The sequence below is a fragment of the Trichomycterus rosablanca genome, chromosome 18, assembly GCF_030014385.1.
Source record: "Trichomycterus rosablanca isolate fTriRos1 chromosome 18, fTriRos1.hap1, whole genome shotgun sequence".
Taxonomy (NCBI): Eukaryota; Metazoa; Chordata; class Actinopteri; order Siluriformes; family Trichomycteridae; genus Trichomycterus; species Trichomycterus rosablanca.
The window spans coordinates 2,853,631-2,871,892 of NC_086005.1; the positions used below are offsets into that span (position 1 = coordinate 2,853,631).

Sequence of the window (18,262 nt, forward strand, 5' to 3'; positions counted from 1 at the left end):
ATCGGTGTATTTGTATCATGAAGGTCTAATCATACTGCAGCCTGATTTCTCGTTGCTTATGTATTTCTGTATTTCCATTTATATTCCAGGTTCTTTACGGACTGCGTGACTTTCTGACCGTTCGAGCTGATATTTTCATTCCTGGAATATTTAGGTGTTAGAACGGTGAGAATTGAAGCAGTTCAGAAAGAAAATATTCTGCATTATCGAAGTGTTCCTGAGAAGAAAAGCATACGGTGTAGTGGTGTGATCCATCAGGACTGGACGATAAACTCCCCTTAGTGCTGGAGTTACGTAACATAGTAAATATTTTAGCATGCTTTATACTTTGTCTGATGCTTTCTGCTAGCTGTAACGTTCAAAAATGCACATTAGCTGCTGTATACACTGATGAGGCATAACATTATGACCACCTCCTTGTTTCTACACTCACTGTCCATTTTATCAGCTCCACTTACCATATAGAAACACTTTGTAGTTCTACAATTACTGACTGTAGTCCATCTGTTTCTCTGCATGCTGTTCTTCAATGGTCAGGACCCCCACAGGACCACCACAGAGCAGGTATTATTTAGGTAATGGATCATTCTCAGCACTGCAGTGACACTGACATGGTGGTGGTGTGTTAGTGTGTGTTGTGCTGGTATGAGTGGATCAGACAGCAGCGCTGCTGGAGTTTTTAAACACCTCACTGTCACTGCTGGACTGAGAATAGTCCACCAACCAAAAATATATCCAGCCAACAGCGCCCCGTGGGCAGCGTCCTGTGACCGCTGATGAAGGTCTAGAAGATGACCGACTCAAACAGCAGCAATAGATGAGCGATCGTCTCTGACTTTACATCTACAAGGTGGACCAACTAGGTAGGCGTGTCTAATAGAGTGGACAGTGAGTGGACACGGTGTTTAAAACCTCCAGCAGCGCTGCTGTGTCCGATCTCTGACCTGATGTCACTGTCACTGCAGTGCTGAGAATGATAAACCACCTAAATAATACCTGCTCTGTGGGGGTCCTGACCATTGAAGAACAGGATGAAAGGGTAACAAAGCATGCAGTGAAACAGATGGACTACAGTCAGTAATTGTAGAACTACAAAGTGCTTCTATATGGTAAGTGGAGCTGATAAAATGGACAGTGAGTGTAGAAACAAGGAGGTGGTTTTAATGTTATGGCTGATGTTAAATCCTATATCACAATAATGGAGGACCTCAGGTGATACAGCAGCCTTTACGCTAGCCCACCACCACTGAGATTCGAACCCTGGTACAGCGTATATTGCAATATTCAATGTCATTATATACTATAGATCCAGAGTTTAATTTTTGTTTTGCTATCAACCGGTCGGGCGACAATATAGGTTTGTCTATGCAAAGGATTTGCGCCTTCCTTGCTCCCAGTGTTCCCTGATAGAACCAGACCTGCTACGACCCTGACAAGGTGACATAATAAAGTGATAAACAAGCCCCTGTCCCAATATTTTTATAGCATGTTGGTACATATTCTGTCTTTGCACGGTGCATATATTTAAATGTACTACTGTCCCAACTTTTGTGGAACTGGTTTGTGAAAATCACAGTCTTCTTCAGCGGCTCGCCTACACTGGCTACACTGACCGATCGAAGGGCCTGCGTGGGCATGGGGGGGGGGGCTTATCTCAGATGGCAGTGCGTGACTTTCCGCACGCATTACTGCACTCTGTGAGACCCCCTCCCTGGAAGGTGAAAAGAAGCGATCAGTGGATGACTTGTGTGGCCATTTCAAGTCAAGCTTTAATTAACGAGGCTTCAAATTAGAAGTGGTCAAAAGTATTTGGACACCAGACCATGAGCTTGTTGATTGTCCTACTTCGAAAACAAATGGAGTTAAAATAGAGTGACCTCTGTGTGATCTTTTCAGCTGGAACAACAGCCGCTTTTCTGAGAAGGCTTCTCACAACACAAGAGTTTGAAGTATGTCTGCTGGAATTTGTGCCCATTCAGTCAAAAGAGCACCGATGTTGGTCAAGAAGGCCTCGGTTGATGTTCTGGTTCATTCCAGTTCAGGTCTCTGTCCAGTCCACTGGAGTTACCGAGCTTTATGCAAAGTCAGAAGCATATCAATTCCTTATGATCTATATGATCAATTTGGTAATTAGATGGAGTGTCCCAATACTTTTGTCCATACAGTGTATGTGTGCTGAACCTTGGATGAACCCTGCTCCAGGGAACACATCTATTTAAAAATTGAAACAGGATCAAAAAATCCTAACGCCGAGATAAGGCGAGACCCGTCTGATCGTGAGAATTTCCAACCGAGAACCCAAATGTGCGCTGAGCCGCCGCTGGCCATTATCTGCGCCCGTCCAATCGTTCAAGGTTGTGTTATGGCTACATAAAGAGAACTGGCTGAGCCACGTGTTTGAGAAGATCTCCACTGGACACCATGAAGACCCTCCACTCGCTTCTCCTGCTGGCTCTTGGCCTCACTGTTGGCAAGTGCAAGAACTTCCTTCATAAAATAGAATATAGAGTGTAGAATATAGAGTATAGAATATAGAACGCCTTTATGTGTCATATATACATATACAGTACAATGAAATTCAGCCATCGTACAGCACCACTGGAGCTCAGAGGGTTAAGGGCCTCGCTCAAGGGCCCAACAGTGGCTGCATGGCAGAGCTGGGATTTGAACTCTCAACCTTTTTTAATAACTGTAAAATAACTGTCTTAAAGCTCAGGAAAGGCACACGGGGCGGAGGCGAGGACTGGGACATGTAGGTGGCTCTGCAGTCCTGAGTTTAGGGTCTAGGATGCATTCTAGTATATCTCGTATATCTCCGAGCTCAAGCTTTTGTTCCGTCTTTTCCGTCTTATTCATTCATTTCTTATGAATGAATGAACCGAACTCTTGTGTTTGTCTGAAACGAATCAGTTTGTGAGCTGATGGTTCCTCATGAACTGCTTTGTTTGGCTTTGTTTGGTGATGAGCTCGCCAACCAATTATGTTTACTTACTGTTATTTTCTGTAGCCTAATAAATGGAACGGTATTTGGTGCCCTCACTTCCATAATGACTGTAGAATGTTGTTAAAAGGAAAAGTGACATAATACAGTGATAAATAATAATATTAAATAGCCTTTGCATTTTTTTTTATTTAAATACCTGGCTGTTTAATTTAAGTTTTCTATTGTCCCAACTTTTGTGGAATTGTGTTTGTTTATTTGAGGAGAGGGCATTTAGTTTATATAGTCTTTAAACTGCTATTTTCTGTAGCATATTGGCTGGAGCAAGCAATTTCTCAACCAAACTATGTTTTAAATACAATTATGTTTTAAAATTGTTTTTTACTTATTTTTTCCTCCCTCACACTTTTACAAGTATTATTTACAGGTAAAACTACTTCGACAGGACTTCGTTATGACAGGAAGGCCGTGTACGATTATAATTCTGCTGTATATGGTTAGGGCGGCACGGTGGCTCGGTGGGTAGCACTGTCGCTGGTGGGAACATTTGTGGCGTTTATTTGGTATGCAGGATACGTTTGGTTTCTGGTGTAACTTCTATCTGTGTATGTGTTTAATTTAGCTCAAGCTTTGGACTACAGGGCCTTGTGGCAGTTTAGAGCCATGATCATCTGCGTCAAGCCTGAGAGCTGGCCCACCCTGGACTATGCCGACTACGGCTGCTACTGTGGCTATGGTGGCTCCGGCACCCCGGTGGATGAACTGGACAGGTTGGTAATCACATTCTGTCTGTCTGCGTATTCCAAATATATAGAGAATTTAAGTTTGACTGAATTTTCTGATCCAATTTAGTTATGCCACAATTTTATTCTGTTCCAGCGCCACAGATCCACGTACGAGCCAAAAATAGACGCAATCTGACAGTGAATATTACTGTACCAAACAGTTTATTAAATACCTTCTGAAAAAGGCTTCTCACAAGACCTGTAGTATAGAGGTATAGCACGAGGGTTCTTCAAAAAGTTTCTGCACTTTTAAAACTCAATTTATTAAGAATTAAAAAAAAAACTCTATCACTTTTCTACATCGTCACCTTCCAACTTTTTAATGCCATCATCAAAAAATGGGTTTGGTTGAGCCACTGATGCGCCGCTGCTTTCACATCATCATCACATGAAAAGCTTCTTCGAGTGTCCAAATAGTTGTAAATCAGATGGAGCTAAATCCGGACTATAAGCGTCTCTCAGTCTCTCAGACACGACAGATTACTCCTCCTACTACACCCTCACCGCTTATAACCAAAATATAAAAGTGTGGAAACTTTTTGAAGATCCATTGTATGTCTGTGGGAATTTGTGCCCCTTCAGTCAGAAGATGACAGCATCCATCACATAACATCACAATTTATATTTACGTTTATATTTTTGGCATTTAGCAGACGCTTTTATCTAAAGCGACTTACAGCATCGTGACAGTATACTGTCTAAGCAATTGAAGGTTAAAAGCCTTGCTCAAGGGTCCAACAGTGACAACCCAGCAGTGGAGGGACTTGAACCAAACATCTTGGATTAGGTTAAACTAAAATTTTCCCATCCATGCTATTACAGTTCCATCAATTTAGTGATGGGCGTTGGGACGCTGTAGCCTAGTGGTTAAGGTACTGGACTAGTAATCAGAAGGCTGCTGGTTCAAGTCCCACCACTGCCAGGGTTGCTGCTGTTGGGCCCTAGAGCAAGGCCCTAGGTCCTCAATTGCTTAGACTGTATACTGTCACAGTACTGTATGTCGTTTTGGATAACAGCGTCTGCTAAATACTGAAAATGTAAATGTCGTGTTTATTTGTCTTTAACGGCTCTTTCTATGGCATTCACTCACTCACTCAGTGTCTTAACCGCTTATCCAATCAGGGTTGCGGGGGGTGCTGGAGTCTATCCTAACTTTTCAATGGGCGCAAGGCACACAGTAACACCCTGGATGGGGCGCCAGTCCATCGCAGGGCAGACACACACACACACACACACACACACACACACACATTCACATATAGGGCAATTCAGTGTCTCCAATTAACTTGACTGAGCTTGCAGACACGGGAAGAACATGCAAACTCCACACAGAAAGAACCCGAACTGTCCCGCCTGGGGATCGAACCCAGGACCTTCTTGCTGTGAGGCGACAGTGCTACCAACCGAGCCACCGTGCTGCCCTATGACATTCATTCTATCTTTATTTATTTAATTTATTTATTTATTTTAACAGGATGTTACATTTTACTAGAAACTAAAACAAATGAACATCAGGTTTTCATTTTACTTGTAATGTTGTATTAATATTGTTGTTGTTGTTAATAATAATAATAATAAAAGTACAAATCCAGATTTAAATGAGCATTTATCAAGCATTATTCAGCATGGCATTAGTAATACATGCCACCTCTTCCTAAAACCTTTGACAGATGCTGCCAGGTTCATGACAAGTGCTACAGCAATGCCATGCAGCACGACGCCTGCTGGCCAATCCTGGACAACCCTTACACTGAGATCTACGCCTACAGCTGTGACACGGCCACCAAAACACTCACATGCAAAAGTGAGTAAGAATCCAGCGAGCAGAGACGTACTAAATACTAATAGTTTATTGGGTGGGAATCGTTCCTGAACACATTCGTCTTCTTTTTTTTTTCAGGCAACAATAACGAGTGTGAAATGTTTATCTGTGAGTGCGACCGGGTGGCCGCCGAATGCTTCGCGAGGTCAGAGTACAACGAGGAGCACAAGCACCTGCCCAGTGATCGCTGCAAATAAGTTCCAGATAAATAAGTGGCATGCTGTGGTGGAAAGTGACTAGTTCAGACTCTTGGCAATTATTTACACTAGAATTTGGGGATTAATTGACCTCTAACGCCTAATCCACCTAACCGTACTAATCTTACGTTTCTAACAGTACTCAATAAACAGAATTACGTATCAAGCAACTGTCACGAGACTGAGTTTCTTTCGTTTATGCCTCTTTATTTTAATGCCAACAGTAAATACTGCATGTTTGCCACCTACACTGATCAGCCATAACATTAAAACCACCTCGCTGTCCATTTTATCAGCTCCACTTACCATATAGAAGCACTTTGTAGTTCTACAATTACTGACTGTAGTCCATCTGTTTCTCTGCATGCTTTGTTAGCCCCCTTTTCATGCTGTTCTTCAATGGTCAGGACCCCCACAGGACCCCCACAGAGCAGGTATTATTTAGGTGGTGGATGATTCTCAGCACTGCAGTGACACCGACATGGTGGTGGTGTGTTAGTGTGTGTTGTGCTGGTATGAGTGGATCAGACACAGCAGCGCTGCTGGAGTTTGTAAATCCCGTGTCCACTCACTGTCCACTCTATTAGACACTCCTACCTAGTTGGTCCACCTCGTAGATGTAAAGTCAGAGACGATCGCTCATCTATTGCTGCTGTTTGAGTCGGCCATCTTCTAGACCTTCATCAGTGGTCACAGGACGCTGCCCACGGGGTGCTGTTTGCTATATAATTTTGGTTGGTGGACGATTCTCAGTCCAGCAGGGACAGTGAGGTGTTTAAACACTCCTGCAGCGCTGCTGTGTCTGATCCACTCATACCTGCACAATTTGTTTCTATTATTTTGTCCACTACCATTCCAATATGTTGACATCCGAGCCCAATAATCTTCCTGAGTCCTGTTGCTGGTCATTTTGTTCTCTCTGCTGTTAGTACGTTTCCTTGAGCGTCCTGATTGGGGAAAGCTTGTTAAGATTTCAGAATCTCCAGCTACTAAGTCCTCTGTTATCTTTACATGTATTCAAGGATGAGTTTTGACTACATAAGTAGAGCTCGAGTCATGAATTTTAGTAAATCAGACACTGTGAACACCATGAAGATCATTCAGTCTGGTCTGCTGCTTCTTCTCAGCATCACATTTGGCAAGTGCAGGTTTAAAATGACTTAAACTGTGTTGTTAACTGTTATGTTTATTCGGTTTGAGTCGGTTAGCCAATCAGAGACTTTGTGGACTACGGCTGTGGACGACCTAGACAGGTTAGAGACCACAAGCATGGTAAAAGTCACATTTTATTATCAATTATTATCTCATAAATTATTATTTTAATATTTGTCACATACAGGTCAAACATGGTACAACTATCTGTGAAATGCTTTTATAACTGCCCTGTCACATTAGTACTAAATAACAAACAAACAAACAATAAATAAATAAAAACATAATGTACACAATATAAACATTTTTTTTAATATAGATGCCTGGTCACATTAGTACTAAATAACAAAATAATAATAATAATAATAATAATAATAATAATAATAAATAAATAAATACCTAAATAAATAATACAAAAAACCTAAGAAACACAATCAAAACATTTTTTCCCAAAAATATACATGCAATAAATAAATAAATAAAATAAATAAATAAATAATAAAAATTATGTACACAATAATATAGATGGAGCAAAAGGAACTGGCCAAATCTGGGGTCCAAAAGGATTTACTTTATATCATTTAGCAGGTCTAGTGTGTCCAGTGTGACTCCCAAAGACTTCACACTAAGATGCATTTTAGGAGCACAACTTTTATGATTATTATTGACTAATTAAATCCATTTACATTTTACATTTAAGGCATTTGCTGTTATCCAAGGTGACTTACAATTATGAGCTATTGAGGGTTAGGGGCCTTGCTCAGGGGCCCAACAATGGCAACTTGGCAGTGGTGGTGCATGAACAGGCAACCTGGGATGCATTTTAGGAGCATAACTTAAAGCGCTTGACTTGTATAAAGATTTGAAAAAAATTTTGGTGGTTAAACCTGAGAGACCCTGAGATGTGGTGTGGCTTCTGGATGGTTGATCAAGAAACAACATTGAAGCAGTTGATGATTGGGTGACAACCAACTTTTCAACGTCTTTCTTCCTTGGAATATTTGGGGAGATTTTCTATGCCACTGTTGCCCTCAGTGGCTCATCTAGGTTTTTTATCCTGGATTTTGTAAAGTTGCTTTGAGACAATGGCCACTGGAAAAAGCGCTACACAAATACTGTACATCCTGCAGCCTGAAGGAACTGGATTCATTTCACCAATCCAATTTTATTTAATAGTAAATTTGGCCAACAGAGGTCACTAACACACTGTGTTGAGATTTCAGGAATATTATTTCCCTCCATTACAACAACTGCACACACACCTCTACCTTCGTGTTTTAAAATATAAATAGGAATAAACCTGCTGACATGTCGGTTGTGGCAAAACTAAAAACAGACTGACCAAACTAATCACAAAACCTTTTTACGTAGGACTACAAGTGTTCCACAAACAAACAATACACAGAATGATAATCAGTTCTTCTCAGGTCATTTGCAAACAAGTTTGGGTTTCCTCAGTGTTGAATGTGCTTCTGTTAGGGTTAGTTAATAACCCACCAAGGACTAGGGGGGAACCCAAAGGCGAGTGCACAAACAACAAAACCCAGAAGTGATAATACGATATTTATTTAAACAAATAATAAATAAACGACCAAAACAAACAACCAAAAAGATAACAGAAAACGAGAGGGGAGCGGCAGGAGCGGTACTGGAAGCGCCGGGGAACTGCAGGGCGGACTGATGACCAGGAGTGATGAACCGGAATGCAGGATGACCAGGAATGGCAGGAGAACCAGGAACGGCAGGAACACAGGAGAACCAGGAACGGCAGGAACGCAGGAGAACCAAGAACGGCAGGAATACAGGAGAACCAGGAACGGCAGGAACGCAGGAACGGGGGGGAAGGTCGTATGGCAAGCAGACAATCTGGCGACGAGTGAGAGAAAAGCCGGCGTTTAAATGCAGGAGTTGATGAGATGAGGAATGAGGCGCAGGTGTGTGAGGGGTCCGCCCTCCAGCGATCTATTGGCTGGTACCGCAGCCACCTCCGAAAACAGTACCGCTCCAGGCCGCTAGGGGGAGAAGGGAGCAAAACGGGACAACAAACGCAAACCACCACCAAGAACAAAAGCGATCGGGGAAACTAAAGAAAACGGAGAAAAACAAAATACAAACCGGAATAAAAACAAAACGCTGGGAAACCCTGAAAATAAAAGGTAAGTGCTGGCGGATCCTAACAGTACCCCCCCCTCAACGGCCACCTCTAGGTGGCCTACCGGGTCTATCGGGATGTAGACGGTGGAACTCACGGACCAGGTTGGAGTCAAGGATGGCAACCCGGGGAACCCACGACCGCTCCTCAGGCCCATAACCCTCCCAATCTACCAGGTATTGGAGGCCCCGACCACGTCTACGGACATCCAGCAACCGGCGAACCGTGTATGCCGGATGCCCATCGATGAGCCGGGGGGGTGGTGGGGGTTCGGTCGGAGGGTTCAAGGGTGAGGAAACCACGGGCTTGAGCTGGGAGACGTGGAATGTGGGGTGGATCCGCATGTGGCGGGGAAGTTTCAGTCGTACCGACGTGGGGTTGATGATCTTCTCGACGGTGTAGGGGCCGATGAAGCGGGGGGAGAGTTTCCGAGACTCGACACGCAAGGGGATGTGAAGGGTGGACAACCAGACAGCTTGACCAGGAGCATAGGGGGGGGCCGGTCTTCTACGACGATCGGCCGACTGCTGGTTGGCGTCCCGAGTGCGCAGGAGGGTGGTCCTGGTGGAGCGCCAGAGTCTTCGGCACCTGCGAAGGTGGTGCCCAACAGAGGGGACTGCCACATCGGCTTCTTGTTCGGGGAACAGTGGTGGCTGGTAGCCTAAGGAGGCCTCGAAGGGGGACAATCCTGTGGCAGATGACACCAGAGAGTTGTGGGCATACTCGACCCAGGCCAGGTGGGAGCTCCAGGCCTTGGGGTTGCGAGCAGCCATGCACCGTAAGGCCGACTCCAGGCCCTGGTTGGTCCTCTCCGCCTGACCGTTGGACTGTGGGTGGAAGCCGGAGGAAAGGCTGACTGTGGCGCCCAGCGCCCCGCAGAAGGCCTTCCAAACCTGGGAGGTGAATTGGGGTCCTCGGTCTGACACAATGTCCAATGGTATTCCATGAACGCGAAAAACTAGATTAACTAAAAGTTCTGCTGTTTGGAAGGCTGTGGGGAGCTTCGGCAGAGCAGCAAAATGTACGGCCTTGGAAAACCGGTCAACGATGGTGAGGATGACTGTGTTCCCGTTGGAATCCGGAAGGCCCGTGACGAAGTCCAAGGCAATATGGGACCATGGGCGACTCGGGATAGGGAGAGGCTGAAGTAGCCCCGCAGGAGATTGATGGGATGCTTTGCTGCGTGCACAGGTGGTACAGGCCGCCACAAATTCCCCAACATCCTTCTCCAAGGATGGCCACCAGAAATGCCTCTTTAGGAAGGATACGGTACGACTAGTCCCGGGATGGCAGGCGACGCGGGACTCATGGGCCCATTGAAGGACCGGCGAGCGAGCTGTGGCCGGGACGAAGAGACGGGTTTGGGTTCCTGTCCTGGGGTCTGGTTCCTGGGCCTGGGCTTCGGTGACTAGACGACGAACGTCCCAAGTGAGGAGCCCAACAAGTCGACTCGGCGGGAGGATAGTCTCGGAAGAGGTGAGGGCTTCCTTCGGGGCAAACTGGCGAGAGAGGGCGTCCGGTTTGATGTTCCGGGATCCAGGCCGGTAGGTCAAAGTAAAATCAAAACGGGCGAAGAACAGTGCCCATCTGGCTTGCCTGGCGTTCAGCCTCTTTGCCGTCTGGACGTAAGACAAATTCTTGTGGTCCGTCCAGACGACAAAGGGCTGAGCGGCCCCCTCCAGCCAGTGCCTCCACTCCTCCAAGGCCAGTTTCACCGCCAGTAGCTCACGGTCCCCGACATCGTAATTGGCCTCAGCTGAAGAAAGGCGACGTGAAAAAAAAGCACAAGGGTGCAGAGGGTTCTCGGGACTCACCCGCTGGGAGAGCACAGCCCCTACCCCAGTATCGGATGCATCCACCTCCACCACGAACTGCTTGTCGGGGTCGGGCTGGATGAGGATGGGGGCGGAAGTGAACAAAGTCTTGAGCCGGAGGAAAGCTTCCTCTGCCTCCCGGGGCCAGGTGAAGGAAATCTTAGTCGAGGTGAGGCGAGTGAGGGGTGCTGCCACGTGGCTGTAGTTTCGGATGAATCGTCGGTAGAAGTTAGCGAAACCCAGGAAGCGTTGGAGCTCCTTCCGAGTGGTAGGGGTAGGCCACTCTGTGACCGCTCGGATCTTGTGGGGGTCGGCTCTAACCTGGCCGCTCTCCAGAACGACCCCGAGGAATTCCACAGAGTCGACGTGGAACTCACACTTCTCGACCTTGACGAACAATCTGTTCTCTAATAACCGAGAGAGGACCCTCCGGACATGCGCTCCGTGTTCTTCCCGGGACTTGGAAAAAATCAAAATGTCGTCAAGGTAGACGAACACGAACCGGTTGAGGAAGTCTCTGAGCACATCGTTGACCAAGGCTTGGAAGACTGCTGGGGCGTTACAAAGCCCGAAGGGCATTACGAGGTACTCGAAGTGGCCGAGCGGGGTGTTGAACGCCGTCTTCCACTCGTCGCCTTCTCGGATCCGCACCAGGTGATACGCGTTACGCAGGTCCAACTTTGTGAAGATGGTAGCACTGTGCAGGGGTTCAAAGGCCGACGACATCAACGGCAGGGGATACCGGTTCTTGACCGTGATCTGGTTGAGGCCCCGGTAGTCGATGCATGGCCGCAGGGTCTTATCCTTCTTCTCGACAAAAAAGAAACCAGCTCCTAAGGGAGATGATGAGGGGCGGATGATTCCGGCGGCCAGAGACTCCGAGATGTAGCTCTCCATCGTGCTCCTCTCAGCACGAGAGAGGTTATAGAGCCGACTGGTAGGCAGTGGGGCACCAGGCAGCAAGTCGATGGCACAATCGTAGGGTCGGTGAGGGGGTAGAGACTGGGCCCGGTACTTGCTGAACACCTCGCGGAGGAAGTGGTACTCCCGGGGCACCTTGGACAGGTCAGGGGATGCTGCAGAGGGGGTGGTGCTTGTCCCGTTCCCCGGCTGAGGGATGGCGGAGACCAGACAATTGGCGTGGCAAAAGTCGCTCCAAGCCACAACTCGTCCACGAGCCCAGTCGATGTGGGGGTTGTGACGTGCCAACCAGGGGTAGCCTAGGACCAGGGGGGTCTGAGGAGCTTTGATAACTACGAAGGAGAGGGTCTCCCGGTGGTTTCCTGAGAGGATCAGGGACAAAGGCGCGGTACGGTGGGTCACCCGGGCAATGATCCGTCCATCCAGGGCTCGCGCAGTGATAGGAGGGTCCAGGGGCTCCAGGGTCCCCCCCAGCTGACTTGCCAGCCCTTCGTCTAACAGGTTGTCCTCCGCACCCGAGTCCACCAAGGCCTGGAGAGGGACCGAGCAGCCATGGCAACAAAGGGTTGCCTGCATGCGGAGGTGGCGTTGCTGGGAGGATTGGGATAATTGTGGGAGGGGGGATAGCTGAGAGTCGCCCGCCAGTACCCCCACGGCTACTGACGGGCGCCCTCTTTTGGCCGGACAGGGCATGCCCGGAGAATATGGCCTGCCTGACCACAATAAAGGCATTGCCCGGCCCTGAAGCGGTTAGCCCGCTCCTGGGGGGTTAACCGGGCACGCCCCAACTGCATGGGTTCAGGCATTGGTACTAAGGGTATAGGGGCAACACTGGAGGCACCTGAGGGCTCTGAGGGGCTCGAACAGGTCAAAGGGGAAGGTAGCCTGGAACCGGTTCTGGCCGCCCTTTCATGGCGGCGGCTGCGGAGGCGGTTATCCAAGCGGATGGCCAGAGCTACCAGGGAGTGGAGGTCGGGGCTCTCGTCCCTTGCCGCCAACTCATCCCTCAGGGAGTCGATGAGACCTTGCCGGAAAGCCTCCCGGAGGGCCTCGTCGTTCCACCCCGAGTCGGCGGCCAAGGTCCAGAACTCAATAGAATAATCAGCCACGGACCGGGAACCTTGGCGCAGGGAAAATAGTCGGGAAGAGGCACTCCCCGAATAATCCGGGTGGTCAAACACTGTCCTGAACCGGGCGAGGAAGTCAACAAACGAGCCCTCTCGAGGGTCCGTCTGTGACTGTACCGCTTCGGCCCAGGTCAGGGCCCTGCCTCTCAGGTGACCAATAATAAAGGCCACCTTACTGGCCTCGGTGGCAAAGGTAGTGGGACGCTGACGGAAAATGGATTCGCATTGGAACAAAAACCCTCTGCACCTCTCCAGGTCTCCACAGAAGGGCTCGGGGTTGGGGACAGGTGTTTCCACGGAGGACCCTGGAACCACGGGACCCGTCGGAGGTACGACCGGAACCTGGGAAGGAGCAAGAGGTACAGGATTAGGAGGTATTAAACGTACTACCTGCTGGGTCAAGTCAGCGAGCTGCTGGCTGAGTGTCCCCAGCATCTGGTTATGGCGGATAAGGATCCCCTCAACCGTTTGTGCACCCGTGGGTTCCATGGTGGCCAGATTGTACTGTTAGGGTTAGTTAATAACCCACCAAGGACTAGGGGGGAACCCAAAGGCGAGTGCACAAACAACAAAACCCAGAAGTGATAATACGATATTTATTTAAACAAATAATAAATAAACGACCAAAACAAACAACCAAAAAGATAACAGAAAACGAGAGGGGAGCGGCAGGAGCGGTACTGGAAGCGCCGGGGAACTGCAGGGCGGACTGATGACCAGGAGTGATGAACCGGAATGCAGGATGACCAGGAATGGCAGGAGAACCAGGAACGGCAGGAACACAGGAGAACCAGGAACGGCAGGAACGCAGGAGAACCAAGAACGGCAGGAATACAGGAGAACCAGGAACGGCAGGAACGCAGGAACGGGGGGGGAAGGTCGTATGGCAAGCAGACAATCTGGCGACGAGTGAGAGAAAAGCCGGCGTTTAAATGCAGGAGTTGATGAGATGAGGAATGAGGCGCAGGTGTGTGAGGGGTCCGCCCTCCAGCGATCTATTGGCTGGTACCGCAGCCACCTCCGAAAACAGTACCGCTCCAGGCCGCTAGGGGGAGAAGGGAGCAAAACGGGACAACAAACGCAAACCACCACCAAGAACAAAAGCGATCGGGGAAACTAAAGAAAACGGAGAAAAACAAAATACAAACCGGAATAAAAACAAAACGCTGGGAAACCCTGAAAATAAAAGGTAAGTGCTGGCGGATCCTAACAGCTTCTATATGTATGTATATGTATGTGTACTGTGCCTGGACACAGAAAGATTCCAACATGCAACATCATGCACAGTTTGATTACAGCGTTTATCAGTTATTATTATTATTATTATTATTATTATTATTATTATTATTATTATTATTATCATCATCATCATCCATATTGCTATTATCACTATTGTTATAATTATTTTAAAATATTATTATTTTATTACTAAGTGTATTAGTGTTATTATTATTATCAGTATTGCTGTTATCACTATTATTATAATTATTTTAAATATTATTATTATTATTATTACTAGGTGTATTATTATTACTATTATATTGTTATTATTATTTATTATTATTATTTACTGATTCATTAAAGCCATTTACATTTTACATTTTAGGGCATTTAGCAGACACTATTATCCAAAGTGACTTACAATTATTTATGAGTAAATAAAATTTAAGCAATTGAGGGTTAGGGGCCTTGCTTAGGGACCCGATAATGGCATTTTGGCAGTGGTGGGGCTTAAACCAACAACCTTTGGATTATTAGCTGAGTACTTTAAGTGCTGAGCTATAGCACTGCCCTGAAATCCAATTATCAATCAAATTTGGTTAATTGTTTCTGAACTTAAACCATCAATAAATAAAATGCTCATTTAAAAACTCTGTTTTGTACGATGGCGTATTAGGGCCACTTTAAAGAAAAATATTTTTTTAAGTTTCGATTTCGAGATTAAAGACGAAATAATTACGAGATTAAAGTGGAAATATTATGACCATAGCAACTTCCTTGTGTTAAAATGAGGGATGTTCATGATTTGTACTTTCATATCGGTTTCACAAATAAAGAAATCCCAGATCTCCTGCACATCAGCACCGGTTTGTTATTAGTATAAGGACAATAAAATGGCTTTGCAATAATCTGTGTTTATTTAGGAGAACGTGCACCACCGGTCGTCGCCGCCAGTACTTCAACCAAGCCTTATGGACTCGTACGATAAACTAAAATGATTGCATTGATGGGTTTAGTCATCATGTCAGGTGGATGGAAGCATACAATACAAACAGCCACCCAAAAATGATCACGGGTTATTGGATAACCACAATAACACTCATTATAAACTGCCATCGGCGCTTGCATGCCGATCCAGGTACTGAGACCCGTGCTTCTCTGAACTCGACTTTATTCTCATAATATTTTGACTTTAATCTCGAAATCGAAACTTATACGACTTTATTCTCAAAATCAAAACTTAAAAATATTTTTTTACAGTGGCCCTAATATGCTGTTGTAGTTTTGTGTATCTTTTTTTATGAATATTTATTTTTATAAATACAGTTTTAATATAGTAACCATACTTCTCTCTGGTGTATGGTTTTCCATTCATCTCCTAATGCTTGCAAACAATCTAAAAGCCTTGTGTGTAAATGTGAGGTGGATCACTGCACTCAGAACCACACTACAAAACAAAAACAAAAGTGTGAGAATACTTGTTTCTGTTTCTTGTACAATGAGTTTAGAAACACAATGCATTTCTAAAATAACTAGAAATTCCACACAGCACTGCAGCAGCAACACAGCGGAACAAAAACAGGAGGGAAGGACACACTCATTTCTTTTTAATAACCGCTTTGTCCTGGTAAGCACTGGAAAACACCGGCAGCGATGCAGAAACGCCGCAGGTCAGGAAGCCGAACCATCGGGTGATGTACAGGTACAACAAAAAAACAGCTTTTTACAAGCTGGAAGGAAACACAAGTGCCCTGGAGTAACCCAAGCGGACAACATGAATTGTCATTCAAAATGTTCGATTGAGTGAAATTAATACAAAAATTCATTGATTTATTATCTGTTTTACCACTGCTTAATCCTATTTAGTGGGTCCAGTGGGTCCAGTTCACTGGGTGAAGTGCAGGAAACACCCCGGACAGGTCGCCAGTCCATCACAGGACACACACGCTCATACCTAGAGGGACCTTTAGTATCTCCAGTTAACCTGACTGCACGTCTTCGGACTGTAAAAGGAAACCGGAGCACCTAAAGGAAACCCATACGGACACAGGGAGAACATGCAAACTCCACACAGAAAGGACTCGAACTGCTCTATCTGGGATTCGAACCCAAGGCCTTCTTGCTGTGACGTGACAGTGCTACCCACCAAGCCACAGAGCTACCAAAAACACATACAGGACAGGGCAGGGCGCATACACACACCCATTCACCTATAGGGCAATTCAGTGTCTCCGATTAACCTGCATGCTTTTGGACTGTGGGAGGAAACCGGAGCTCCCGGAGAAAACCCACGCAGACACTGGGAGAACATGCAAACTCCGCACAGAGAGGACCTGGACCGCCCCGCCCGGGGATCGAACCCAGGACCTTCTTGTTGTGAGGCGACAGTGCTACCCACCGAGCCACTGTGTCGCCCTCACAGAAATACTGTGGTAATGAATGCGTATAAATAAAATAGTTGATAGCCCAATGCCCTACCCACTAGGCTACCACTGTACCTATATACAATATATACATTATTGTTTGTGCTGGTGTAAATAGTGCAATAGTGCAGTGTGCAAATACTGATGTGCAAATTTGCAAATACGGACGGTATATACAGATTAAGTGGTGCACTTGTAAAAAGTGTTGAGTTCATGCCATTAGCCTAATTTATAAAGGCCACATTTCACATTTAATTTTTATTCTTCCAATATTTTAAATGTAGTTCATAAATAGGGTGTGCATACACACGTAATTTGAGAGCTGCAACCGTAATCATTGTTATTATCATGAGTAAACTGGATCAGATTACGTTTGTAGAGAGTCCCGTGCGTCTGTATAATCATTTATCGTGACTCAGAGGGACGCTGTTCTCAGATGGGTGCTAAAGCTCTGAAGCTGGATTAGCTGCTCTGTTTATGTCATAACATTCGCTCATGCAGTATTTCCAACACCCGGACGATGACTGCTGGTGTGACGGCTGCTTTAAACCTGCATCTGGTTCAGTTCCCACAGTTCTGCAGTTGTTATGAGAAGAGAATATGTGTGGAATGTGGAATCAGTAATAAGGAGGAGCTGCTGGTTCAACAAACAATAAATTCATGTTATCAAGTAATAACATTCCAATAACTCGGGCTGTTTTCATTCTTTTAGCCTTGGTAGCATTAAGGTATTGGATTTTTAATCAGAATGTTGCTGGTTCAGGACCCATCACTACCAATTTGGCACTGTTGGGCCCATCTGAAAGGCCATTAATCCTTAATGGCTTGGGTTGTGATGATTTTTGGCACATTTTATACCCACCCTCCTATTTATCCAGGCTTAGGACAGACACAAATGATGCACTGATCTGTCCCCTTAATGTCTAGGTTCATGTAACACCCTGCACAGTCTGTATTTGTGAGCCCCGCCCCATATTGGCTTGGATTGTATTGTTATAATTGTAATTGTACCTACATTACCTACTTCAATACCTACATTGAATTTTAAGTCACCACTGTTTAAAGCATTCTTAATTTTAAGATAATGGTTCTCGCTGTGGTTTGCTAGAGTCCGGAACCTTGGAAATATCTTTGTGACAACATGGCACATCATGGCATAGTGTGCTGCTTTTTAAAACTATTAGTGCTTCATATTTCCGGAAAAGGTTCCACTGCAGTAATCGAGCCTGGGTGTGTATAGCAATTAAACCCTGTAATTAATTAATTAATGCATTTATTCATTGTTTTACTACCGCTTTGGGGCGGCACGGTGGCTCAGTGTGTAGCACTGTCGCCTCACAACAAGAAGGTCCTGGATTCGATCCCCAGGCGGTTTGCATGTTCTCCCTCTGGGAGCTCTGGTTTCCTCTCACAGTCCAAAAACATGCAGTCAGGTTAGTTGGAGACTGAATTGCCCTATAGGTGAATGAGTGTGTGTATTTGTGTCTGCCCTGTGATGGACTGACGCCCCCTGCGGCCCTAATTGGATAAGCAGTTAAGAAAGTGAATGAATGTTTTTAAGTATTCTTTATTTAAAGATAATGGCTCTCGCTGTGGTTTGCTAGAGTCCTGAACCTTAGAAATGTCCTTGTAACATATTTTTTATTTGTGTTAGAATTTCTTTACATCATGGCACGGTGTGAAACTATTAGTGCTTCATATTACTGG

General features: G+C 45.9%; 1 protein-coding gene across 1 annotated transcript; it reads left to right on the plus strand.

Annotated features, from left to right (window-relative positions):
• The first annotated feature begins 84 nt into the window (after positions 1-84).
• On the plus strand, positions 85-5,897 carry LOC134332274 (phospholipase A2-like). Its single transcript, XM_063013843.1, has 4 exons — positions 85-165; positions 3,564-3,711; positions 5,397-5,530; positions 5,627-5,897. Exons 2-4 carry the CDS (start codon positions 3,605-3,607, stop codon positions 5,743-5,745), a joined length of 360 nt encoding a protein of 119 aa, XP_062869913.1. The 5' UTR covers positions 85-165; positions 3,564-3,604; the 3' UTR covers positions 5,746-5,897.
• Positions 5,898-18,262: the final 12,365 nt, after the last annotated feature.

Bases quoted from the DNA above. Each gene is read 5' to 3' on its own strand.
- LOC134332274 (XM_063013843.1), top strand. From the start codon at position 3,605: ATGATCATCTGCGTCAAGCCTGAGAGCTGGCCCACCCTGGACTATGCC. The intron at 3,712-5,396 runs GTTGGTAATCAC...AACCTTTGACAG, and splicing joins CCGGTGGATGAACTGGACAG to ATGCTGCCAGGTTCATGACA. The intron at 5,531-5,626 runs GTGAGTAAGAAT...TTTTTTTTTCAG, and splicing joins CAAAACACTCACATGCAAAA to GCAACAATAACGAGTGTGAA.